The sequence below is a fragment of the Camelus dromedarius genome, chromosome 14 (genome assembly GCF_036321535.1).
Source record: "Camelus dromedarius isolate mCamDro1 chromosome 14, mCamDro1.pat, whole genome shotgun sequence".
NCBI classification, from domain to species: Eukaryota; Metazoa; Chordata; class Mammalia; order Artiodactyla; family Camelidae; genus Camelus; species Camelus dromedarius.
Genome location: NC_087449.1, coordinates 34,194,394 through 34,220,313, shown reverse-complemented (window position 1 = coordinate 34,220,313; position 25,920 = coordinate 34,194,394). Strand labels below are relative to the sequence as shown.

The following is a 25,920-nucleotide window of genomic DNA, read 5'->3' as shown; positions in this document are numbered from 1 at the left end:
TGTGATACAATGGCAGGATGAGGATGAGGGGAGGGAGGAGGGGCAGGGATCTAAGAAAGCTAAATTCTTGTCAACCATTAGGTGATATTTAAAAGCAAAAAGTAAACAAGAGTGTATTTTATGGTATGTGAATTATATCTCTACTTAATTTCATTTTTTTAAAAATTAGAAAAAGTTGTAAGTGAAAAAGAGCAGTCTAAGTGTATTATTTAGAAATAGGGCAGTCAACACTAGAAGAAATGACTAAACTACTGTCATCATTGCCCTAAAAGGCTTGAGTAAAGGCAATGCAAGTTTTTGCACTTCAGAGGAAAATAACAAAAAGGGGCTATTTTAGAGCTTGATTCAGTGGGGATAATAAATCAAAGTGGAGAAGACCACAAGAACCTAAGGAGAAGGAAGTCACAGTGACCCTGGGGAAGGCCCAGCTGTTCACGGCTGTGGAGTGGGGAGCCTGAGCCATTTTTATAGGAATCTCAGGGGTCATGGTGACTCAGAAGGCCAAAGGCATTCAGTTACAAGGGGTTCCTCTCACATAAGACCTCTGATTCTCCACCTGATACACCATCCCTACACTCACATGTGTGTGTGCACACACGCGCCCTCCACCCCCAACCTGGGCTGAAGCCTCACCTGGGCTTGAGGTAGTTGAGTGCTTCTGAGAACTGGTTGGTGAGGAAGAGGTCCAGGGCGGTCATGCACTGGTCCAGGGCCTCATGGAGGCTGCTCACAGGAGTCCTGATGGAAGAGACATGGCGTGACCCAGCAGCCCTCAACCCTGGTCCTGGCTGGAACAGAGCCTCCCAAGGCCCACTTGACCTCCCTGGTGGTCCTTGAATGACTGTCACGAGCTCCTCCAGGTTGTTCACTGTGTACTAAGACACAAAGGAAAATTTGGACCTACCTCTAAGTGTTCCTAAATGTGGGAGGGGGAGCAGAAGGGGGTTGACATCAGAGCTGGTGGAAAGGATTTGTGACGGGCTGAGGATGGAGTAGGTGGGGTGGTGGTGCAAGGAAGCCTCAGGAATAAATTTATTGTCTTACCTCCCACAAGGGTAAAAGGAGTCTTTGTGGCCCTTCTGACCCATTGGGCTTTTCTGCCCCCAGTGCAGGGCACAGCCCACCCACTAAATCCCACTTCAGTCTTTCCTTCCTCCTGCTGCTCCAGGCCTTCTCCTGGCCTCCCCAGGCCTGCACTCTAGAACCCCACCGGCGCTGTCACAATGGGCCACAGCAGGCAGCCAGCCTGTAAGAGCTGCCCAGGGCTTTTATGCTCAAGGGTCACCTTCCCAGTGGCACCTCCAGCGTACCCAACCTACTTCCAGTCCTTACACTTCTACAGCTCTTATCATCCTCTGACTTTTTTTAAACTTATTTTTGTGTTTATTATCTGTCTCCTTCCACTAAAGTATAAGCTTCCTGAGGGCAGGAATATTTGTTTTGTTCACTGCTTGTTTCACCAGCATCAAGTATCTGGTACAAAATGGGCTTCTGATAATTATTGGTTAAGTTGGTGAATGAATGAATGAAGAGTCTAAGACCAGGAGAGCAAATCTCTGACCTTTCTGAGCCTTGGCTTCCCTTCTGAAAGATGAGAGATGATCCCAAAAGTCCTATCTGATGGTCTTGTAAATATCTCTTCACAAGGGGTTTCTTGAGGAGAGAAGGTGCCAAAAAGCTTCTCGATAATCTTGCTGAAAGGAGATCCTTTTCCTCAAAGGTTAGTTAAAAGTTCCTTCTCCACCAGGTAAACTCTAAACATATCTTAAGGCCTAGCTCTAATGTCTCCTCCACTGTCATGCATCAGCAGAACTTCCCAAGCAAAATGAAACATGTATTCAAAAGTATTCAAAACTGAATTCTTGCTTGTTCTCCCAAATCTGTTCTTCCCAGTCTTTGCCATCTCAATAAATAACACCCTCTACCAAGTTTCTCAAGCCAGAAATAGTCATCCTTGACACACCCTCCCCCTGGCCTCCGTCATCTACTTCATCAGTAAGCCCCATCAACTCTACCTCCTGAAGATCTCTTAATCCACTCTCTTCTACACCCAGTGCCTTTCAGTCCTGGCCACTCTCATCTTTACCCAGGTTTGATGGAAGACTCCTTCCACTCCTGCCCACTCCTAACTCTTCTCTCTCTCTTATCCCATTTTATTCCATGTCATGTCTCTTAACTCTCTTCTTTGCCATCTCTTTCACACTCTCTGTTAGATTCTGAGTGATTTCTTTAGATCTTTCATTTCAGTACTTCTCTTTAGGTGTGTCTCATCTGCTATGTATCCTGTCTACTGAGTTTTTAAATTTCAATGATTTTATTTTTCATCTCCAGAAATTCCACTTCCTTATTTTTCAAATCTGCTTGGTCATTTTGGGCAGTATTTTGTTCCCTACGTATTGTTACAAGTCCATGTTTGATTTCTTTACACATTTTAAACATAATCAGTTATAATCTATATCTCATCATTCTAGGTTCTTAGGCTCTGATTCTGCTATTTCTTGCTTCTGGTGTCTATTGCTCCCAGTGTCTTGTTTCCTTGTGTGTTTTACAATTTTACCATAAGCTCCTATTTGACTGATCCCAAAGGGATCTTGAAGAACCCATTCCTCCAGAGAAGATTTTCATTTACTTCAGCCAGGTTACCTGGGGTACTACTACCCTAAGACCACTTACATTGCTTTTTTAGTTCAGTATTTCCAGGACCACAAAGGTAGTGTATATTCAAACCCAAAATTTGTGTGATGGCAGACCAACATGCATAATTTTCTAGGGAGCCTCTGTTCCACCAGAACTGTCATCTCCCTTTGCAGGTAGATGGGTACTTTTTTCTGGTCAATGCCCCTATTTTCTGAGGATGCCCTTTGAAGATGCAAGATGCATGTGGGGGTGGCAAGGAGGCAAGTTCAGCTCCTCATACTGTTGCTGGGTAGTTCCAGGACCTTATTTCCCATCCCTACATGCCATTAAAACTCAAGGCTTAGGTTTCTGCAATCTGTAAATACCCTCAAGTTGCTGTGGCTTCATCTCATTTACCAGCCTGATTGCAGCTCCCTCTTAGTTCTTGGCTTGAGAGGATTTGTTACTTCTGTGGGAGCTCAGGAATGTAATTCAAAGGATGTACGTTGTAACCCATCCAGCCTCTAGGTAGTTTTTTTTGAGGGAGAATGTTGGAAGCATTATTCCCTTTACTCCATCCCTCTCATAATAGCCTAAGCTATCTTTTCAAAACCCATGTCTGACCATGACACTCTGGACTTGAAATCCTTCACTGCTTTCCCATTACTCTTAGGATAAACACCATGTTCCTTCCCAGGGCCTAAAAGGCCCCACTGGAAGCAGCCCTTGCTCCCTTCTTCATGAGACGGGAACAGGGTCTTACTTTAGGCCCAGGGCTTAGCTTAGTGAGTGGTGTTCAGCTCATTGTCTCTGTTGGATGAATCAACGAAGAGGCAGTGAGCACCTACCGCCCTGGGCACTTAACGGGTGTTCTCCCTCTGAGCCCCAACAAAGCCTTGTGAAGTGAGGTTATTATCTCCACTGTAGATGAGGAGACAGGCACAGAGGAGAGGTGAGTTGGCCAAGGCCATATGCCCAAGTATGGGTTCTAATCCAAGTTTCTGCCCACCAGCTCCATCCCAGGGCTTCAAGTCCATTGTCCTGGCTTCTGTCCATCTCTAAACAATTCCAGAATCAAGACCCTACCTCCTATTTCTGCACACACCCCACACCCATGTCCACCCCTCATCAAGAAAAAGGTTCTACCTCCTAGGTCCACATTCCCTCCCCTGGCAGCCCCAGCCCCTCTTCCTCTTAACTGTAATGAGGGGGGTCTGCAGTGACCTCTCTCCAGACTAGGAGCTTCTTCAGGGCAGCCCTAGGGCTGAATTCCTTTCTCCTTCCCTCCCCCAAATACCCACTAATCTGGCTCCAAACCTAGGCCTGCCCTTGAGGAGCTCATGGGTTACAGAAGTGACAGATGTAGGCGGAGGCAGAGAAAGTCAGAGACATTGGGGTTGAGATCATGGGAATCACTGGGGGCTGACGAGGCCCAGAAGTGAGGGTGGGGCAATCAAGGAAGCTTTCTGGAAAAGATGGCCCTGAATTGAGGACAAGGTGGAGAAAGAAGTCCCAGAAGGGGAAGAGTGTGAGCAAAGGGCTGGAGGCACGGCACTACAGTGGGAAGGGTGCCCAAGCTGTCATGCAGCAGGTGGGGAAGACAGGGGCTCTGGAAGGCCCGTAAATGGAGGGGTGAGGTGGGGGCGTCCCAGCTAGCTGGCAAGCTCAGGCAGGCTGGGGACATTCACCCCATCTAACTTAATAATAGCACTAATAAATACCCATCACCACAGTAAGAATATCACTTCAGGTTATCTAAGTTGATAACTGCATTATTTCGCTCTATCCTCTCACCAGCCCCAGAGGGACGTGCTCTTATCTGCATTTGACAGATAAGGAAGTAAAGACAGTGAAGACAGGAACCTGGTTTCCTCCTCCCAGGAACCTGGGAGAAGACAGAAATACTTTCTGCAAAAGCAACCTTTCCCCTCCCCTCGCTGTAACTGAGGTTTCCACTTCTCCACAGGCTGTCCCCAAGTCTTTAAGGCCTTTCTGCTCCAATCCACCCTGACAGGGTCCAGGCCAATAAATTCCTGGGCTCCTGAGTGGTGATGGTGACCGCTGGCAAGTGGGGGATGTTGAGGTGTGTGGAGCCAGGAGCATGGCTGGTGACTAATACCAGGAGCTTTAGCATAGTGAAGGAGGGAGCTTGAAGCCAAGGTGAGAAGAGAACTAAAGGGTGGGAGGGAGTGTCAGGTCTGGAGGCTTCCCACTCTCCCCTTTCCTCCCACCTTCTCACTGCCTGGAAGCTGTTACCTTAGTGCCTGGTGGGCAGAGCTGGGTGGATCTGGGGGACCCTCAGTCCCTGCTGGAGATAGAAAACCCTCCTACCTTGATCCCAGGCAGGGTGATAAGGGGTGGGGCAGTGGAGGCATGGGAAGACAGTCACTCAGAGAGCAGGCTGGCGCCTGAGATGGCTTTTACTCCCTGCTCCAGCACTCAGGAGAACACTGGCTCAGGGGTCAGGCAACTTGTCCATGGGGACCTGTTAATTTCACAGTGACCTTTCTAAATTGCAGATATGATTGTGACTCTGCTTCTAGAGTCCTCCTTAGCTGAGGGAGTGATATGGTGCTGCCTAGGCAGCATGGCCTTTGGGAGTTTTGAAAACAGACAACCCTGGACTCAAGTTGCAACTCAGCAATCACTTGCTGGAGAAACTCTGGAAGGTTCTTTAACCTCTATGAGCCTCAGTTTCCACACCAACGAAATGGGAATGACAGTACCTATCTCCCAGAGTTGCTGGGAAGAATGATTGACAGAGTGTAAAGCACAATAAGAAGTATTCAGGTAATGTTAGCAATTTTTTCCCCTAAGATTATGTATTTCCATCATTTCTTTTACCAAGCAGCATTACTTTTCTAACGAAACCAAGTAACTCTACAAGATTGAGTGTGCAAACCCTGTGACCCAGTGATTCCGCTCCAAGGAACCTGGCAATCTGGAAGAGCATTCACACATGTGCAAAGGATAATCATTCAAGAACACTCACTGTTTGAATAGCAAGACACTGGGAACCACCACAATGTCCATCAAGAAGGCTGGATAAATACACAAAGGACGGTCTCTACCTCGGGTGGCATATCATACATCAGGGAGAGTGGGGACCAGGGCTTCAAGGATCAAGAGGGCTAAATCTCAGAAACCTGAAGCTGAGTGAGAAAAAGCAAGCTGCAGACTGATTCATGCTGTATGACCCCATTTACAGAAAAATTTTAAAGAACAACATTTTTTTAGACTTATACACAGTCAGCAAAGGAATACAGAGAATTGATAAAAACAAAATTCCAGATGGCGATTACCTCTGTAGAGGGAATGGAGTTGGGAGAGACAGAAGTCCACAGGGGCTTCAATGGTATCTGCCATGGTTTATTTCTTTAACAGAATATGAAATAAAGGGGGCATAATGTTAATATCTGAAAAAGCTTGGTGACAAAGGGATGGAGTTCATCTTATTATTTGCTATATTTTCTGAAAACTGAAAATATTTCAGAATTTTCTAAGTGATGGAAATTTAAATCTTGGTTTGTTTTCCATGGCAATCTGGAAGAGCATTCACACATGTGCAAAGGATAATCATTCAAGAACAGGAATGATTGCTGGGGAATGATTCAAGAACAGGAATGATTCCCTCATACAGGAAGCTGGGCCCAGAGCAGGCCTCGGGAGTGCTTGCTGAGTGACGGAATGAGCATGGAGCTGCCATGCCCCTGCTCTGCTCGCTACAATAGCACTGACCAGGGTCAGGGGCAGATTGACCTGGAGGGCACACAGGTGACAGGTATGGTTTAGTACAAGGAAGACTCACCAGTGCTAGATGGGCAAGCTCACTGCCCCAGAGTCCGAAAGAGAGGCCAGAGAAGCCCCGGGGTTGTAGAAGGGACTCAGACAGGGATGTGAGTGTATAAAGAAGAGGGATGAATGCAGCTTCTAGCCTACAAGTTCAGGATTCTTTCATAGGTGCCCTGCTCCGTGCCTGTCTTCTCTCCTGAAAACCATTTTTCTCGGCCCAGTGGAGTAGTGCTCAAGGCTGGACAGAAGGGACTTAACCAGCTTCCAGATTTACAAAGACCAATCCAGAGAAGGAAGGGAACAGCCAGCCCAGCCTCTCTGTATTTTCCAAAAGAGGGACCAGAAGTCTAGGGAAGATACAAGACTTGGCCAAAGTCATACAACAAAAATGGTCAAGATAAGACTCACCAAGCAACCCTCCCCCAAGCCAGGGTGTCCCCCAGCCACCCAACTTCTAAGCCCTTAGCCTGGGACACGCACAGGCCCTGTGGAGGCCTCCAGCTGACAGCTGGCACCAGCCTTGTCATTTCCCTGTTCTTGTGTTAGCTCTGTGGCCCTTGGCAAATATTGTCCCTGGTGGTGAGGCTCTGGGCAGAACGGGCGCCCCTCCCAGCTCACCTGGGCAGGATCTCCACCCAGCAACCTCCCAGCAGTCCCTTCTTCCAACAGCGGGGCTCCCAGCCCCTACCCTCTGAGGCCCAGGAATGGCAAGTGTTGCTCCAGATCTCCCAGAAGTTATCAGCTGTCACTGCTACAGGGGCAGTGGAGGAGTCCTGCAGGGTTCCTCAGTGGGGTGGGGATGGGCAGGAGTGCCATGCTGAAAGTGGCAACACGCACCTTTACTACCCTGGCTCCTGCTGTGCCCAGTGGGCCTGGGCGGTTCCTACCTTAGCCTTTAAACTCCTCCAAATAACCCTGAAGATGAAGTAGTGTCTGGCATCAGACAAAGCTGGGTTCAAATCCTAGCCCGACCTCTCACCTCCTGGGAGACATAAGACAAGTCACTTAAGAGCTATGCCTCAGTTTCCTCACCTGTAACGGTGATTGTAAGAACCACCTACAGGTGTAAATGCCACGAAGGACAAAGGCGGCTCTGACGTGGCTGTGGCCACAGCTTCAAGAGAAAGTTGAGACCCAGAGAAGAGAGGCTGACCCAGGGTCCCCAGCGCCTCCACTGCGCCCGCGCAGCCCCTTCCCCGCTCCGCGGCAGCGGCGGCACCCGGAGGCGGGGCGGGGGGCGCGGTGCCGGCCGGCAGGGGCGGCAAGCCGCAGTGCGGGCCGCGAGGGAGGCCTGGCCCGGCCCGGCACCGCCCCCCTCCCCCGGCCCAGCCCGACCCGCACCCCCGGGGGCCGCCCCAGCGCGCACTTACCCTGCGGGTGGGGAGCCCGGGGCGCCGGCCGTGGTCATCGCCGAGGCGGGCGGGCGGTGTGCCCCCGCCGGACGCCAGCCGCGGCCCAGGTGCTGCCGCCGGAATACCGAGCGGGTGCTGTGCGGCCGAGCCGCGGACGCGGCGGCCGGGGAGGGGCGCGCCAGGGGCGGGGAAGGCGGCGGGGCCGGGCCGGGCCGGGCCTCGGTCTGCCCTCCCGCGCAGTGGGGCCAGGCCGACCGCAGACGCTGGCCCAGCAGCGAGCGGTGGGGTCTGCCTGCGGTCGGCCGGCTGGCGGAAGGCGCCCCCGCCCCGACAGGTAAGAGCCCCCGGCGCCCAAGGTCTGTGCCGCCCATGCCGGAGACCCCGCTGCGCGCAGCCCCCGGGAGGGGAGCGGGAGCTCGCTCCTTCCTCACGCAGCCCCACCAATCTGAGCCCAGAAAGTTCTCCGAGACCGGAGGTCCACCTCCCGGCCTCCCCCCCACCGCCCCACGGCAGCGTCCCCCACCCGAAGCCTTCATCGTCCTACTGCATTGGTGGAGGGCATTCAAGCAGAGACAGACATGGCCTCCAGAGTCAGGTTTGGATTTTAATCCCACCCACTTGCCCACAGCTTGACTGTGTTTGCAGGAGACCAGAAGGCAGAAAGTAGTTCTGAGTTCAGCACTCACTGCCAGCCAGCAGTTCACACTTCCCTCCTCAGATAATCCCTATAACTGCCATTTTACAGATGGGAAAACCGGGGCACAGAGTTCATGTGACTTGCTCAAGGCCACTCACCCAGTAAATGGCAGGCAAGTTGTGATTGGAACTCAACCCTCCTAACTCCAAAGTGCGCACTCTTACCCCTCTTGATCCCCTCTGCTCTGAATCCCTAGGGTCTATGTGGGGTTACCCATAACACTCCTCAGAGGCCTACTGTGTGCCCAGCCCCTAAGGCATGTGTCTAGGAACAGGGTTGAAGCCGACCTGGTCTGCTGGCAGAAAGAGCCAGTGGCCCATGAGGAGTTAACCAGCTACCACCTCCAGGCCCCAGATGCTCTTAACCATGACTCATCAGAGCACATGGCTGCCATTAGAGCTGTCCCTTAACAAAGGCAGGGGATAGAAGGAGGAGGGACTCCAGCGCCCCTGGATCAGCGCTGAGCTCCAGCATGTCAGAGGAGGAAACAGGAGGAGCCTGTGGAAGCAGCCATGATGTAAAGAGGGCTTGGACTAGGTCCTGGGAGAACCAGGCAGATTGGGCCTGATGGCAAAAGGGAGAGGTTTAGGGAATTACTGTCTAAATCTAAACAGATGCCTGGAAAGGTGATGAGTTCTTACTCTGTCCATATGTGAGCAGAGGCCAGATGCTCACTTGCAAGGGTCATCCCACCTCTGGGATTCTGACATAGACACAGAGAACATAATTAACTACAAGGAGCAGGCTGTGATAACATCTACCATCATCTACAGGAGTCCAGGTAAGGGAGAGTGCCATATAGGCTGGAGGAGTCTGGGGGCTTCCTGGAGAAGGTGGGCACTGAGTTGAGCCTTGAAGTTTATATTATTTATACACAATGAAGTCATGGGAGAGGTGTAACAGATACACCTCTCCCATGGGTACATGGATGAAAAAGCATGGAGGTGGACAAAGGCACACTGATGACAGCTGGAGTTTGTGAAGCTGCAAAGAAGAGCAGCAATGTGTATAAAGAGGAGCCTGGGTGATGAGGCTGGGGGGAGGGGGGTTGTTATCACATGCCATACACTTGCAGGTCTCTAGGTATTTGCATATGCTGTTCCCTCTGCCTGGTTCACACCTTCTTCCCTTGTCACATATTATTCATTCATTTAACAAGATGGTGATCCAAAACCTTACGATTGAAAGGCTTCTTAATAAAGAATACACATTTACTGATACAAAATTGCCAGGGTCCTCCCAGAGCCTTGGGAGGGGCCAGGTGAGTGAGGGGTTCAGAAGCTTTATTCTACATTAGCTTTAAGGTAGATCTTTACTGTATTCAACCAACATTTATTAAAAACCTGCCATGTGCCAAAGCTCCTACTTGCCCTGAAAGTTTCAGGTCAGATGCTGCCTTTTCCAGGAAGTCCTTTCTCCCTGGCTGGGTCAGGGGCTTCCTGGGCACATCCTGCTCTAACTTCCCCTAATCACCCTGGGCTAACACTCGCAGTGTTTGGTGGGGATGGAGTGAGGTTTGTATGTGACTGTCTCTGCATCAGACTGGGAGCCTCTACAGGGCAGGGCCTGGTCAGACACCTCTGTGTCAGTGCCTGACTAATCACCAAACATTAACACTGGGCCTAGCCCTTTACCATTTTCCTCCGAGGTAGTGATTATAATAATGACTGACATTCATCAAAGGCTTATTATGTGCCATTATACACCCATTACACATGTAAGTGTATAATATGGATTAGCTCACTTAATGCACACTTTGAGCCACCTCTCTGAGCCTCAGTTTCCTCATCAGTAAAAGGGAAATACTGCCTGCTTCAAAGGGTCATTGTGAGGATTAAGAGTTCGTATGTGTAAAACGCCCAGGATAGTGCCTGGCGTGTAGCACAGTACTTTGTAAGTGCTCTGATGATGGTGCTGGTGGTGCTAAGGTAGATGCTATTATTCTCCCCCTTTTATAGATGAAAACTGAGGCTCAGCTCTGCCTTCAGAGCTGGATCTCTGCCCACACCACAACAGTGGCAGGGATGATGGAACCACTCATCTGGTGAATCAGAGCATCAGAGTGGCACGCCCCACAGGAGGGTTCCACCTGGGCAGTTCCCAGCCTCCAGGAGCTCCAGCCCAGCCCCAACCCTGGGGAGCCTGTGAATCACCATTATTTCTGCCTCCCAATCCAGTTGACCCTGCTCAGGTCTCCTGCGCATTCCCACCTCAAGCTGACAGCCAAGCCCTGGGGACCAAGAGAGCATCCCGAGTTCTTCCCTCCCTTGCCCGGGACCTGTTTCCTGGTGCTTTGTACCTGGGAGATTCCAGGCCTGCTTTCCTCTCTCATTTTCTCTTCAACCTTTCAGAACAAGCCACTGGGCTCACTGCACTTCTCAGAGGCGCTGGGGACCTCCATAGACTGGTTTTGCCAATACCATCTCTCAGTTTAAGAAGGACTTCAATAAGTATTTGTTTAGTGAAACCACCTCGGAATGCTCCAGAAAGCTCCATTGTAGCTTTATCTCCCATCCTACAACAAGAAAACCAAGGCTTGGACCAAGTGTGACTTGGACTCAGGTGTAGCCATATCTTAAACCAGGTTTCAACTCTCTATCCTGTACAAAAAATGTATGGAAATGGTGGGGGGGAGGTCACAGAAATAGGCAGTGAGCATGTGAAAAGTGATGCCACTGTAGAAAGAGCTTAAGCTGTGAAGTCAGCTCTGCCCCTGCCCCTCTGAATCTCTGTAGTCCTGGGACAATAGTGCCAACCTCTCAGGGAGGCTGGTAGGCTTACTGAGCATTACATGGGTGACCCTGTGTCCCCTTCCCTATTTATTCTCAGCCCCTTTCTCAATGTCTTCACCCAGGCCTTTCCCTGGCATGAAGCACCCCCACCTCCACTGTCTCCACAGCCCAGAACTGCCCCCCTCGGACTCTAGAGCCCTCTCAGCCCAGCTGAGCTAGGGACTAGAATGCAGGTTTTCTTAAAGGGAGTGAGCCCCACCTAGCAGGTTACAGGCTTGGGTTCGTTAATAATTCACAAGTAAACAGGATCCACAAAGGGCCCTGGAAGAGGGCTGTGGCAGCCACAGTTCTTCAGTTTTCCCTGAAGAGGCCTGGTTCTTGGGCTGGCCCCCTTCCTCCCCATGGACTCTGGCCTCCACTAGCTGTGTAACCTTGGGCAAGTTGCTGCCCCACTCTGGCCCTTAGTTTCTCTCTTCCCACCAAATATAAGGGGGAGAGAAGATTGGATCAGGAGGTCAAGGGCCCTCCCTGCTCTGATGTTCTCAGTTGTGGGATCTGAGCTCTTTTACTAAAGTCTGGTCTCCAGGGGCTGCCAAGGGTGGGTGGGTCTAAAGAAGGAGCCCCAGTCAGGCACAGGGGACCAAGAATAATTTTGAAGATGCAGAATGCAGATGAGGGGTTTCTGGCATTGAATGCTAGCTATCCTGTCAGAGGTTAGAATTTGGGCTGCAGAGCCAGGAAGATCTGGCTGGACTCCTGGCCCCACAGCCCAAGCAAGTCACCCTACTACCTTGAGGCAGGGCAGGGAGTGGTTCAGAGAGCAGGTTTGCAAGCCAGGGCTTATACCCTGGTTCTGACACTCTGGACCAGTGACTTCATCTCTGAAATAGGGATGCTGATGACACCAACCTCACTAGGTTGTTGCAAGGATTAAATGAGATTTTACACACACACACATACATAAAGCACTTGGAATGGGGCCTTACCATTATTCTTTGAGCTTTAGTTTCCTCACTCATAAAGCAGGGATAACAGGATTGTCATGAGCATTAAATAAGCTAATAGACCCAAAAGAGCTTTGGAACCATGCAGGGTTGTCCGGAGAAGGATTTCCCCTATGATGGGCACCCAGACCTGGCCAGGACCACAAGGACAGAGCAGCACCCACTGGACACCTACTACATGTCCTCAGGGCAAACGTGCTACTTCACTCACTGCCAGTGGGAGTAGAAAGTGGCACCATCTTTCTGAAGGGTAACTGGAATTATGGGCTGAAAGCTTTAGAAAGATGATCCAGTAACACCTGGGCAACAAATGCGTCTGAAGAAGTAATCACAGACACAGACACAATCAGTTATGACATAAGGATGTTCATCATAGTGTTTTCTAAAATATACAGCTGGAAATAACCTAAATGCCCATTGATAAGGAATTAGTTCAATGAATTGTAGTGAATTTGTAGAGTGAACTGTTATGCAGATGTTTAAATTGTGTTTATAGAGAATTTATTTGCCTGGATTACTACATTGTCTTCTGACTGGTTTCTCTGCTCCTACCCTTGTCCCCCTATTGTCTCCTCTTCCCTCAGCACCAGACCCACTTGATTAGATCATGTCACTCTTCTGTTCAAAACCCTGCAAGGCTCCCCATGTTGCTTAGCGCACAAGTTGAAGTCTTCACGTAGCCATGAGGCCCTGAATGGCCTGTGCCCCCATCTGTCTGTCTGATATCATCTCCCGTTACTCTCTTATTCAGCTACACTGGCCTCCTTGCTCTCCTCTAAATGTGCCAGGCACGCTTCCACCTTGGGCCCTTTGCACTTGCTGTTCCCAGTGCCTGCAATGCTCTTCCCTCCCTCACCTCCTTCAGGTCTCAGCTCAGATGTCACCTTCTCCCTGAGGCCTTCCCTGACCATTTTACTTAAAATAAAACCCTTGCCATAATACTCCCAGTTCCTTCGCCCTGCATTATTTTTCCATAGCACTTGTTATCTGACATCCTGTATATTTTGTTTATTCATTCAGTCTGTCTCTCCCTATTAAATTCTATGCTTCACAAGGGAAGAGGTTTGTTTGTTTGTTTGTTTGGCTTTGTTCTCTAATGTATTTCTGGTGCCCAGAACAGTGCCTAGCACACAGTAGGTGCTCAATAAATGTTTGTTGCATGAATGAGTTTTTGAAAAGGTAGGAAAATGTGAAGAAAGCAGAATATAGAATTATAGTCTAGTACTAAAAAGAAAACCCCAATGTCTATGCATTTGAGAAAGTATGAGGAGGCCTCAGTTTCTGCATCTATTAGAACTGGAGACAGCAAGACCCTCCCTGGTCAGAGTTGTGGTGCACTGAAGGTGACGACCACTGAGGCAGCAGAGTGGCAGGGGATGGGGTGTTCTAGAGTTAGGGGCCGAGTTCAGAGGGTGTCTGGGAAGAGAAGCGGGAGCTGGAGGGAGCAGTGGTGAGTGAAGGAGGAGAAGGGTGCCAATTTGAGTGCAGTGCTGTGCACTGAGCCTAGGCAGCCACCATCCCTCTTTGCCTGTGCACAGGACAGTGCTTGGGTGTGCCCTTCAGTTGCCTAGGTGTAAGGGAAGTCCCCACACATCCATTTTCTTGGAAAGACAACATAGTCACTTTAATCTGACACTTAGATGCTCTATTTGAGGGAGAGTGTTTCTCAGCTGAAGACGAATTTTTGCAGGGTGTGGGTACTTGCCAGGGCCAACTCTGCCAGGGAGTAAGGGGGACACCTGAGACTATGGGAGGGAACAAGCAGGGACAGACTTCATCCCATGGGGGAAAAGGGAGTTGAAAGGAATAGACCTGGCCCAGGTCTACCTGGACAGGTGCCTGATGTCATAAGTCCTAATGTAATCGTCCTGGTTATACTATTGTTAGGTAATTAGACAAGCGGGGGCACCGGGAAGATAGGTGGAAGAGACGGAGGATGGTCCGGAAGATGGCATTATGCCCGCCTCCAGCATAGAGACTGTATTTCTTCTAAATGAGAGCCAGCAAGAAACTGGTTAAAACCCTGAAAGGACTTGACCAGCACGAACAATGTTCATTGTATTATAATTAACATTGCGGTTTAGGTTCTTGCCCCCACCCCCCACCCCCACGGGTTTTTCTGTATACACCTTGGGTAAGGACATGCCCAAAGGGCCCAAACATGACTAAGTATTCCAGGGACAAAAGCCATCAATCAATCAAAAGACCACCTCTAAGTGAGGGTATAAGAGAAGGGGAGACAAAAGCCACTGCTTTCCTCCCTTTGGATCAGCCTGCCTGCATTCCTTGGGGCTATATTTTTCTTTCCTTTTAAATAAATCTTTTAAAATCTTTCGCCACACAATGCACCATCTCCCAGCTGCAAACTTTTCTTTCGGGTATGACAAGAACCAAGGTCTTTATCTTTTGGAATAACACTATAACCAGCCAGTTAGTAGGCTGGGGGAAGGATTTTACCTAGAGCAGTAGGTTTCTGCACTGCTGTTCAACTGGGAAAGGGCTGATCTTGGAAAAGGAAAGAAGGGCTTGGTTGTCCTGGGATAAGCCAGACATTTCCTCCTCTCTCCTGGGAAAGAAGATGCTGGAAGACATACAGAAGTGGAGGTTTTGCAGGAAGGCTCCTTCCAGGATGGCTAAGGGACTTGGAGAGGAGGCCCAGGGATCATAACGCTGTTGCTCATTCCTTGCTTCCTAAGGTGCTCTTAAAATTTATAGCCTGGTCGTAGTCAAGTGGTGGCGAGTTATGGGAAGGGTCTATCCCACCCCAGGGATGGGGTGGTGATAAAGTGAAGAGCCCATCTCTGTGAAATATACAGGATGACAGATAACGATAGGTGTGCCTCCCACAGCCTCCATGAGAGAATGGGGAAGCCACCATCGCAGGAGGGTGGTGGGTGGCACAGGCCTCGAGAAGGGTTGACAAGGGACTAGTTCCCAACTCCCTAGGTGTCGACAACAGCTGGAAGACTGAGACAGATACAGGGGTGCTCCAAGGAAATCATAATGCATGAAGCTATGGCTTTATTTTAAGGTCTGCTATGTAACCACATATATGCTACACCCCCCACCCCCCAACAAATACACGCTTATTTTTAAAGAACTTTCTTCTGTCCTCCCCAGCCCCATGGACTGAATGGGAGGTGCATCCTCTTCCTGGTCCCACCTCTCAGGACACAGTAATTGGTTAAGGAAGGGCCAATCAGAATATTTCCCAGAGCTTTATCAGACTGGAGCTGATGGAGAAGCCCCTTCCTCTCCTGGCCTGGGGAGACTGATCATGATAATCAGTAACACTGCTGGGTATAGCACTGACTATGGGACAAGGACAGTTCTCTGTGCTTTACATAAACTAATTCATGCCATTCTTACAACAATCCTGTGAGGCAAGTCCTACCATTACCCTCACTTTACAGATAAGGAAACTGAGGCACAGAGAGGTTAAATAACCTGTCCAAGGTCACACTGCTGGAAAGTCCCAGAGTCAGGATTCAAAAGCAACCTATGTGGCTCCAGAGAACTTTTTCACTGCTTTCTCTTACTGTCCCAGGACGTGAGCTTGGGAGCTGCTGGCAGCCGTGCCTTACACTGAGGGGAGCAGTAGGTAAGCTGAGAATGGTGCTCATTAGGAGAGAATGGAGCTGACCGCAGTCAGAAGGTGAGCTGAGAAGCAGAAATTTTCAGAGGAAGGATACAAGCAACTCAAGTAACTAGAGCCAGAGATTTGAAGATATTTCAGGAAATGTGGCAGGCAGCAATCTGAAATTGCAGCCTAAATACTCTATTTCCCATTGACCTCAAGAAAGGGACCAAAAATGTCCCAAATCAGAATCCCTGCAAAACTAATCAATGGGGACAAAGGTTACTTGGAGATTTTCTGTGGTGTCCTCACCAGGGATTGGGGATGTGCTTCCCACACCAGAGCCCTCTCCACCCTGTGCAGCTGCCCTCAGCAACAGGGTGTAAATTGGAATCCTGGGGTCATAGCTTCAGCACTGTAGAAACTTGGAATTTTAAATCGCGAGTCTGGCGATCACAGATGCCTCAACCGACAGGATCTGAGAATCACAGAGGTGAAAACTCAGCACTAGCTTTGAGTCTAGATCCAGGCCCAAGGAAGGGACCCCATAGCAGCCCAAGGATTCCAATTGCCAAATTCAAAACTCCCTACCCGGAGGCATCTGAGAGCTCTTTGAGCTCAGGCTCAAACCAAGAGCAGGAACCCTGTTGACAGCAACCCCAGCAGGTCCCTAGCCTCTTCAGCTGGATCCCTCTGTTCTTGGGGCAGCCCCTCCCTCCCACAGCAGCTCTGCCACTGAATTACTCCCTCAGAAGCATTCTGCCTGCCTGCACTTCCTCCTCTGTTCCTGGTGCTGTCTCCTACAGGAAGTAGCCATGAGTAGGGGTTACTGGTATGTCTGGGAAGGGACCATGTTTGTAGGCTGAGTAGGTGGCCTTCCCCATCTTAAGATGCTCGGGTGTGATTTCCTTCTCATGACAGTTCCTGGCTAGCCACTCCTGTGCCTGGAATCCCACCACTGGCTCCCCAACCTTTCTGAATCCCCTCTATTCAATGCAAATACCTTACTTAGAAGGAAGATTACCTCATACTGCACACTCACGTTTATTGATCACTGGATATGCCCTAGTGGCTGTCTGTTAGGTCCTTTACCAGTGTTGCTTCACTAGGTCTCCCCATGGCTCAGTGAGCAGCTATTATTTCACAGCTGAGTAAACTGAGGCTCCCACAGCTCAGGTGAGCCAGTATGTAAGTGGCAGAGCAGGCGCTGAGCACCCTCCGAAGCCCTTCACCCTCGGGCCAGGCTGTGGGAGACAAGGCAGTGTGGTGGGTGAGGGTGGAGAAGTCACAGGCCCAGAGCTGAGAGAATGGAGGCCGGGTTTGTTGCTCAGGTGTGAGACTCTGTGATGGCAGCTGGAAGTCAGAATTCTCTGGGTATTTGTGTTCAGCAAGTTCTAGCTGAAGTATAAAGACTCGTTCAGGCCCTCACAGACATTCCCTTGCACAGGCCAGTGCCGGACATGGGGGCCAGAGTCCCCTTCCTCTGCCCTCTTCACTGTCTCTCACCTCCTTCCCAACATTAATGACTCTGGGTCTCGCCCCCCAGCCTGTCATTCCCCACTCCTCGGTTCTTACTTCTTAGCTTCCATCCCCCATTCCCTCCATTCTCTGATCCACACCCCAGCATCTCTCCTGGATCATCATCATGCCAGCTCTCTTCCAGTCTCCTCGCCTCCCTCCACAAGTGACATCAGCGAAATGCACGCATTTGAAACTCAGAAGGCTCCTGGGTGCCTACAGGACGGAGCACAACCAGGTTCTTACAGGCAGGGCAGCCCGGCCAGAAATCCATGTGGACACAGCCACTCCTCACCACCCAACCAAGGGATCCCACCCTGCTCAGAAATCAGTCCGTCATGTCTTCATCAAAACTGAAGCATTCTGTCCTGGGCTCTGGGGACATGGGGGCAGATGAATCCTGTCCCCGCTGTATGTAGCAGGGAGACAGAAAGGGGTGACCATGACCCAGTGTTAAAAATGGTCTGTTGTCAGCAAAATCCTGTCTTCATTTGGTAGCAGGGTCATCTTTTAATAGGCAAATACCCTCCCTAATGCCCTCTAGTGGCTTCCCAACATAATGAAATCCAAACTGCACTGTTCTGGGCAGCCTGCCCTCTGGATCCCCGCAGGCAGTGATCCTCATCCACTCACACATCTTTCTGCGCCTCAGACACACCTCAGGCTTTGATAGGAACTACCTTCACTGCTGGGAATGCTCTGGGCATGATGACTTTTACTGTCCATCACATCGTTCTATTTTAAGCATTGCACAGCAACTGTTTCTGGTGTTTACTTGTTTATTTGCCTACTTGTTTAGTCTGTCTTTCCCACTAGAACATAGTCTCCTGAGAGCAAGGACTTGTAAGTCTGAAGTAATGCCACATCCATAGCATGTAGTATGATGCCTGGAACATGGTATGTGCTCAACGATGTTTGTTGAAAGACTGAATGAGAGCCATGAGAGGGAAGCAAACATGCTGGAGCCCTGAAAGCCCCTGAACCTGACTCAAGGGTGGGGTCAGAAAAGCTCTCTCAAAGATGTCACCCAAAATTGAGTCTTACGGGGTGACGATCAGTAGTGGAGGATGGCATTTCAGGCAGAGGCAGTCCTGAGCAGCCTGGCACAATTGTGAGAGCCCTATAAAACCAGCCGTTGTTGTTGGACCAGAGTGAGGGTCAGGGAGTGATGGGAAACAGGCCTACACAGGTCATAGCCTGTCCCCTCAAGAGCCTTCAACTTTAACCTCTAGGTGATAGAGAGCCATGGAAGAGTTTTAAAGCAGAAAAATGACATGGTCTGGTTTGTGCTTGAGAAACAACCAGATGCATGGAAAGGGGGAGACTGGACAAAATGGGGAAGTCGGGGGCTGTTGCAGTAGTCCAAGAGGAATGAACAGCTTTAATCAGCAGAACTTGGAGACCACTGTGGAGGTGAGGGAGGGAGGTGAGAAGAATGACTCCCAGGTTCTGGGTTTGGGCAACTGAGTGGATGACTATGCCATTCATTGAGTTGGGGACACAGGGGGAGGAACAGGTTCCGGGGTGAAGACGTGAAGTTGGGAGCTTGCCGAGTTTGATGTGCTCATAGTTGGAGGCTCTGGGAGGGCAGTTAGATTGCCCTTCTCCAGGGAATAGCAGGGTGGGCTTTAAATATGTAAAGAAAATGAATTGGAGGTGACATACTGGAGGCAATGACACCCCTAGAGGGTTGACACACTGGAGGAGCTGTGGTGCACTTAATTTCACCATGGACAGGCACTGGGACCCAGGATTTCCTTCCACACTGCTGCCGCCAGTCATGGACGGCCTCTCGGGGGAGGAGGAGCTCACTGTCAGCTCTCAGCTCTCACCTATGCAGGCACACAGGCTGCCCACGTCTCCACTCATGCAGCCCTGGGGGGACCAGGAGCGTGAGCGGCACTGCTGAGGAAAGACGTGGCTGCCCAAGCCTGACTCCCATCCCGCCTGAGGTCCAGCTCATCTGAGTCGCCTTCACAGGTGGCCCACCCTCCGTTGGGACCCAGGTAATGGGGCCGTATCTCTTTAACCCCAGGCCCAGCCCTGCTGGGGGCCATGACACGCGAGCAGGGGACACTTGGAAGGGGTGAGAAGCGCTGCACTGCCACTCCCCGGGCCCTCTGGCCGTTATCCCGCACCCAGCAGCCCGCAGACTGCTGTCTCCAGCTGTGCCACCTCAGCTGTCCCTCCCGTCGGCTGTTCCTCAGCTTCCCCTCCGTCCCAGCCCCAGCCTGGTACCTGCGGTCGCTTTTCCCGGAGGCCGCCCCCTTCCAGGCGGTCAGAAAGGCCATGGACGCGGGCCGGACTCGGATGGGGGCGCGGGCGGCCCCTCGTGGCGGCGCTGGCGGTAGCGGCAGCTCCCGCGGCAGTACCTGGATAGGGTGGGCGGGGCGGAACCCGTGGCTCCGCCCCTTCGCGGCGGGGAGCCTCCCTGCCTGGAAGGGCGTCGGTGTCCCAGGGGCGGACCTGGGGTCCCAGGACAAGACTGCTATCGACCAGAGCCATCGAGACCACGCATTAGTCACAAGGAGAAATTGAAGCCCACCCAGGACGACAAGGGATTTTGTCCAAGGCAACACAGGGCCAGTGACACCACCCACCTCAAGGCCCTCCACTCCCACTATAGAGCCTGACCATTATCGATGGACAATGGTGTCACTTAGGCCCGTCCCGCCTGTCTAAGTGCAGAACGTGCCTTGCCAGGGCTGTACCTGAATGGGGTCAGGGGCTTGGGACTGTCCCCAAGTGCAGGGCACAAAGCAGGAGGGGCAGGCAAGGGAGCGGAAAGATAGGAAGGCGCTGCTTAGGCCTGGGAGTGGAGGCTGCTGGCCAGGCAAGGCACTGGGATATGACCCTGTTCACAGACTTGTGATTCTCAGCACCTGGCGGGGAGGTGGGGGACAGAGAATGAAACTGTCTACAGTACAGACTTTCTTTGGAACCCCATGTTTTGCTTCAGATCATGTGCGTTGTTATTTTAAACAATTGCTAACTAGAAGAATCAGCTCTGGAGCAATATGAGCCTCTGACAGTTCAGTCCTGCAGGCTTCCATGGGAGGCTCAACCAAGGGCAAGGATCCAGTAAGCACCTTGCAGAGGTACTTGAGAAGGAGCACCCCAGGCCAGTGTGAAGGATGGATTCAGAGGTCCCTGGAGACTTCTCTTTGGGAGGGAGGATAGGGGTGAATACAGGGCAGGGGCAGGGGGCTTAGGGACTGTTTCTGTCAACTTTGGGGCAGGGTCTGTATCCCAGGCACTTGTGCAACACAAACTGTTGTCTAATAAATGGTGACTAATTCTAATGTGCCAAGCCCTAAGCCAGGTGTTTTGCATAAATTCTCATTTAACTTCATCTAATTACTTACCCCCATTATTGATGAAACTGAGATTCAGAGGGGTTGACTGACTTCCCTGAGACCAAGCCTTATACTCCTACCCAGATCTTAGACCTATCTGGGGCTTCCCTCTTTCCCCCTTTCTGGGGTCTGTAGGTGGGTGGGGCATGGAGTGGGAGGCCTGGGCAAAGCAGAGAGCAGAAGCCTCAAGGATCATCTGGGCAGTTTCTCCCACTTTTCCTTGGTAAGCAGCAGAAAAAATGTGACCTTTCCCCTTTTCTCTGAGCACGCATGTCATGGTCTTGACAGAGCAACAAGGGCCTGAGAATGCTGCCTATCTGACCACAAAGCTAAAGCTTCCAGATCTGGAAATTCTGGTTGAGGGCCCAAACCCCTCAGCCCACAGAGATTTGCAGAGCTTGTCAGCAATGGGCACTGCAGATAGACAACTTCCTCCTGGGCTCACAGGCATGAATACAACAGGGCCTCAGAATCCTGGTCTCCCAGAGGGCCAGAGCCCAGCCTAATCCCAGGCGAGATTAAAGTCCCACCTAGTCTCCAAGACCACAGCCAACACCACTTGCTACTGGCAGTCCTACATCTCCCTAACGGAGGCCATCTCCCTCTTCAGAGGTTACATTTTTGTCTCTCTCACAGCACTTAGCACTACACACTTTCTAAGCCTTGTATTAGCTATCAATGACCATATTAGTTTCAGATCTCTATCTGAAGGTACAGACTGTCTCACATTTGTGTCTTCCACAGAGCCCAGCACCATTGTTACACATAGGAGTTACTCAATGTTGAGAAAAGGAACTAATATTTATCGTTTCTGCTCAGTGGTAGGCACTATGCTGAGGGCCTTAACATACTCTACTTCTAATCCAGACAACTCTGTTTTGAGAATATTTGAGTCAGAAGTTTAGAAATTAGATCAAATCAGGAACTAGGATTCAATCCAAGGATTCTTAAACTTCAAGGCTTGTTTCCTGTTCTCCTTTTTCTTTGACACCTTCATCATCATCTTCTTCTTTATCTTCATCACCATCATTTGTTCAGAACTTTGTTAGGCATTATTCTAAACCCTTCCCATGTATCAACTCATTCCATTCTCAAAACAATCCTATCAGGTATGTCCTTTTACAAGCCCAATTTTTATAGTTGAGAAAGTGAGGCAGCAGATAAGCAACCTGCTCAAGGTTACAACAGCTAGTTAAGTGGCAGAGTTAGGACTCAACCCAGCAGCCTGACTTGAGCTGTATCTTAACCTCAGCCCTGGACTGCCTGCCACACAAAGCAGTTAGAATGCACACAGCATTTACAAACCACTTTCCCAAAGCTTATCATTTAAGCTTATCACATTTTGAATCTCACAACCCCAAAGGTAGAGCAGGTTTTCTTCTTTCCCTTGTTCTGGAGCCAGACTGCCTGGGTTAGAATCTGGGCCTCACCACCTTATAGGCTGCTATGACTTTAGGTGAGTTACTTAATCTCTCTATGCTTTGGTTTTCTCATTTGTAAAATGGGGATAACACCACCTATCACAAGGGTTGTTGTGAGGACTAAGTGAGTTAATGCAAACAAAAGAGAACAGTGCTGGACACATAGTGTGTGTTGTGTGTACCTCCTACTATGTGATAGTTTTATCCAGGATCAGCGGGGAATGTTTGGTATCAATATAATTTCGAGATAGATGAAGTTTTCCCATTAATTTAACCATACATAGACATGTTTCCTAAAATGCATTATTACTTTGTCTTCTCAAACACAGACATGACAGCTTTTACTTAGTGAATATCTGCCACGTAACAGCAATGAAGACTTTATATCCATCATCTTTTATCCTCACAACAACCCTGTGAAGTAACTATTATCCCCACTGAGGACCAGAGAGGTTAAGAGATTTATCCAAAGTCACAAAGCTAGCAAATTACCATTTGCCAGGAATCTTCTCAGGAAGCTATGATACATCAGGGTTTTCTTTGAGAACCTCAGTTCTTGCTTAGGGCCTGTGTTTGACCTCTGTTGACACTTAAGCTCAAAGGGCTGCCTTTAATGCCAAGGGTGCAAAAGGCAGCCTGGTGTGCTGGAAGAGCAGCTCTCAGAGCCGAGACACCTGGGCTGGAAGCTGGCTTGTTCTCTCATAGGTTGGGGGGTCTTGGCCAAGTCACTGCCATCTCTCTATACCTCATGTTTCTGTTACAGTGTTGTGAAGATTAAATGGGGTTATTTATATTCAGAGTCTTGGTGCCAGGCTCAGAGGTCTTCAATAAGTGTCAATAAGTAACTTGTCTCTTTTCCTTTTTATAAAATAACTTAGTCTTTTCAAGTTCTGACTCCAGAGGAAACAGAAAGGAGAGGCTGAAGCTAAGCCTTCAGGTCTTGGGCAGCTGAACACATTCTATACACTTATTGGAACGGGGAAGAAAAATAGGTGGGGTCTTTCTGCAAAGACACACCTTCCCCTCCATTAGATCATCTTTTACATTATTAACCTGGATACACACAACATTTGGGCCCACACTGCTTACTTGAAAAGAGATGTTTTAAAAAATTAGTGGATTTTTGACATTTTATCTTGTGACCTGGTACATATTCAGTAACAAATTCTATTTCATGATTTTTAAAGTGCTGATCCTTAACATACTGAAAAATTTACAAAGGAAATATAAAATTTGCTTCAACATAACAAGAGGGACATGGCTAGGAATATGGATAACATAAGATTAGATATGAATTGGTACCTATTGAAGCTGATTATTGGTATGTGTGGGTTCGTCTACTTTAGAGACATACCTCATTTCATTGTGCTTTGCAGATACTGCATGTTTTACAAATTAAAGGTTTGTGGCAACTCTGTGATAAGCAAGTCTCTCAGCACTATTTTTTGAAACAGCATTTGCTCACTTTGAGTTTTTGTGTCACAGTTTGGCAATTCTTGACATATTTAAAACTTTTTCATTATTACATTTATTATGGTGATCTGTGATCAAGGATCATGGATACTATTATAATTGTTTTGGCATTTTTAGCAATGTTTTAGAAGTAAGGTATGTACACTGTTTTCTTAGACATAAGGTTACTGCACACTTAACAGACTACAGAGCAGTGTAAACGTAACTCTTACATGTACTGGGAAGCCAAAAAAATCCTGTGACTTGCTTTATTGTGATACTTGCTTTATCGTGGTAGTCTGGAACCAAATCTGCACTATCCCCATGGTATGCCTCTGCAACTCTGTTTACATTTTTCCCAAGCTGCTTGATTTACTAAATCAATTTCACAACTCAACTAATGTATTACAACCTGTTGTTTGAAAAACATCAAGTTAGAGAGGATTCCAAAAGGATTCCATATGCTACACTCACATTAAAGTACGTTATTTCCTTCAAGAAGCATTTTCTCAAGATTTTGTTTAAAGGGGGAAAAAACCAAGCTTGCATGTTCAGGCCATTACTGATTTAATACCAATCAGAAATTAAGGTTATGAAGGAAAAGCCTCCTGAAAGGTTAAGATTTTAACCTGAATATGATGGGAACAGAGGCATATTTTATTACAGGAGTGATAGGGGCAGATTTCAATTCTAGAAGAATCTGACTGCAGCATGGAGGATGGTTTGGAAGCAGAGAGAAAAACAGATTGGTGGCAAGGAGATTAGGAGGCTTTGGCAAAAGACTAATGAGAGATGATGAAGACCTGAACTGGGGCAGTGGCACTGGGAATGGAGAGGACAGATCTGAGAGATACTTAAAAGGCAGAATTGTTAGGTCATGTTGATAGTTTGGAGGAGGATGAGTCAGGGAGAAGTCTGGCACATATAGGCTCAATAAATGATAAGATCAGTGAAAGAATGAGTCAGACCCCAGGGACTGAGATGTTTCACTAAGAACTCAGGAACTGGGGAAAGTCAGCCTTAGGAGGAGTTAAATACAGAGTCCATACACATGATGAAAGCAAAGATATGCAAAGTCACCCCAAAGAGACTTCACAGCTACCCAACCAGCCAAACCAGACTGTAAGCTGATTAAACATATTAGTCTAAAAAAACGTGTTCATCAGAGAGGCCAGGCAGCCCTGGCTGCAGAGAGTGAGAAGCCTCAAAGTAGGAGGCATCCAGGCACCAGCAAGGAGTCTTGTTCGACCAAATGTGGGCACTGTAAGCCCTATGGCAACTTTCACTGGAAACTGGCATTTTGGATTCTACCTCAGTCCCTGTGAACTTGCTTAATGGGAGCTCCATTTCTCTTTTACTTATGAAGATCAGGTTTCTAAACATGAAGGTCAGACCTTGGACAAGGTTGAATTCACTAAAGTAACGAATGTCACTTAAATGGGGCTTCCTGGGAGACTGTCTGCCAGCCTTTCCCAGTCAACAGAGCCCTGACATCAAATGATGCGGCCTTGTGAAAGCTGTGTTTTTGTTTTGTTTATTTTTAAATTTCAACAGTTGCCACCTATGCCTTTAACTAGTGATGGGAGAATATAGCACTCCTATCATAATCTTCAGTATGCAGTGCTGTGAAATTAACTGTAGGTAATGTCTATCTCCCGACTACACCACTGATGCCAAAGTCCTCATATGAGTCTTCTCTGTCCCTGACCCAGCACAGTACCCAGAACACAATACAGTTTAGCAAAGGTGAATGGAATAACAATGATTGTCTTGCTGCATTTCCAAAACTCAGACAATAAAGGGCTTTCTGGCAGTAAGAGGTACACTATTGATCCATGCATCAAAAGTATTTTAATGTAAGTTTTCTTCAGCAAAGCAATCCATTGAGCATGGATTCTGGAGCTAGACTGCCTGGGCTTGAATCCTAGCTCTGACATTTTTAGCTCTGTGATCTTGGGCAAGTTGCTAAACCTTTTCTCACCTCAGCTTTCTCATGTGTAAAGGTGAGTAACAGTACCTAACTTAAAGGATTGTTATGGAGACTAAGATGAATCAGTACACAGAACTTACTCAACTTACAACGGAGTTAAATCTCCGTAACTAAATCATAAGTCAAAATACCACAAGTCAAAAAGGCATTTCATTCACCTAAACTACTGAACATCAGAGCTTCGCTTAGCCTATCTTAAACATGCTCAGAACACTTATATTAGCCTACAGTTGGGCAAAATCATCTAACACAAAGTCTATTTCATAGTAGAGTGTTGAATATCTCATGTAATTTACTGAATGCTGCAGTGAGGGTGAAAAGCAGAATGGTGGTATGGGCGCCAATGGTTCTAAGCGTATCGGTTGTTTACCCTTGTGATCGTGCAGCTGACTGGCAGCTGTGGCAACTGCTCC

At 48.9% G+C, this 25,920-nt stretch overlaps 1 protein-coding gene across 3 annotated transcripts in view; it reads right to left on the bottom strand.

Moving 5' to 3' along the window:
- TTC39A (tetratricopeptide repeat domain 39A) overlaps positions 1-19,587 on the bottom strand; it is a 47,081-nt gene extending 27,494 nt beyond the window's left edge. The window contains exons 1-2 of one of the 3 annotated variants that reach the window (XM_031465108.2): positions 19,527-19,587; positions 634-738 (exon numbers count right to left, since the gene is read on the bottom strand). In XM_031465108.2, the coding sequence (XP_031320968.2) occupies positions 634-738; positions 19,527-19,579 (158 nt within the window). In that variant the 5' untranslated portion in view covers positions 19,580-19,587. Of the gene's footprint in view, positions 1-633; positions 739-7,778; positions 7,865-19,526 lie in introns of those variants that run through there. The other 2 variants (XM_031465109.2, XM_064493595.1) reach the window with 2 other exon arrangements.
- Positions 19,588-25,920: the final 6,333 nt, after the last annotated feature.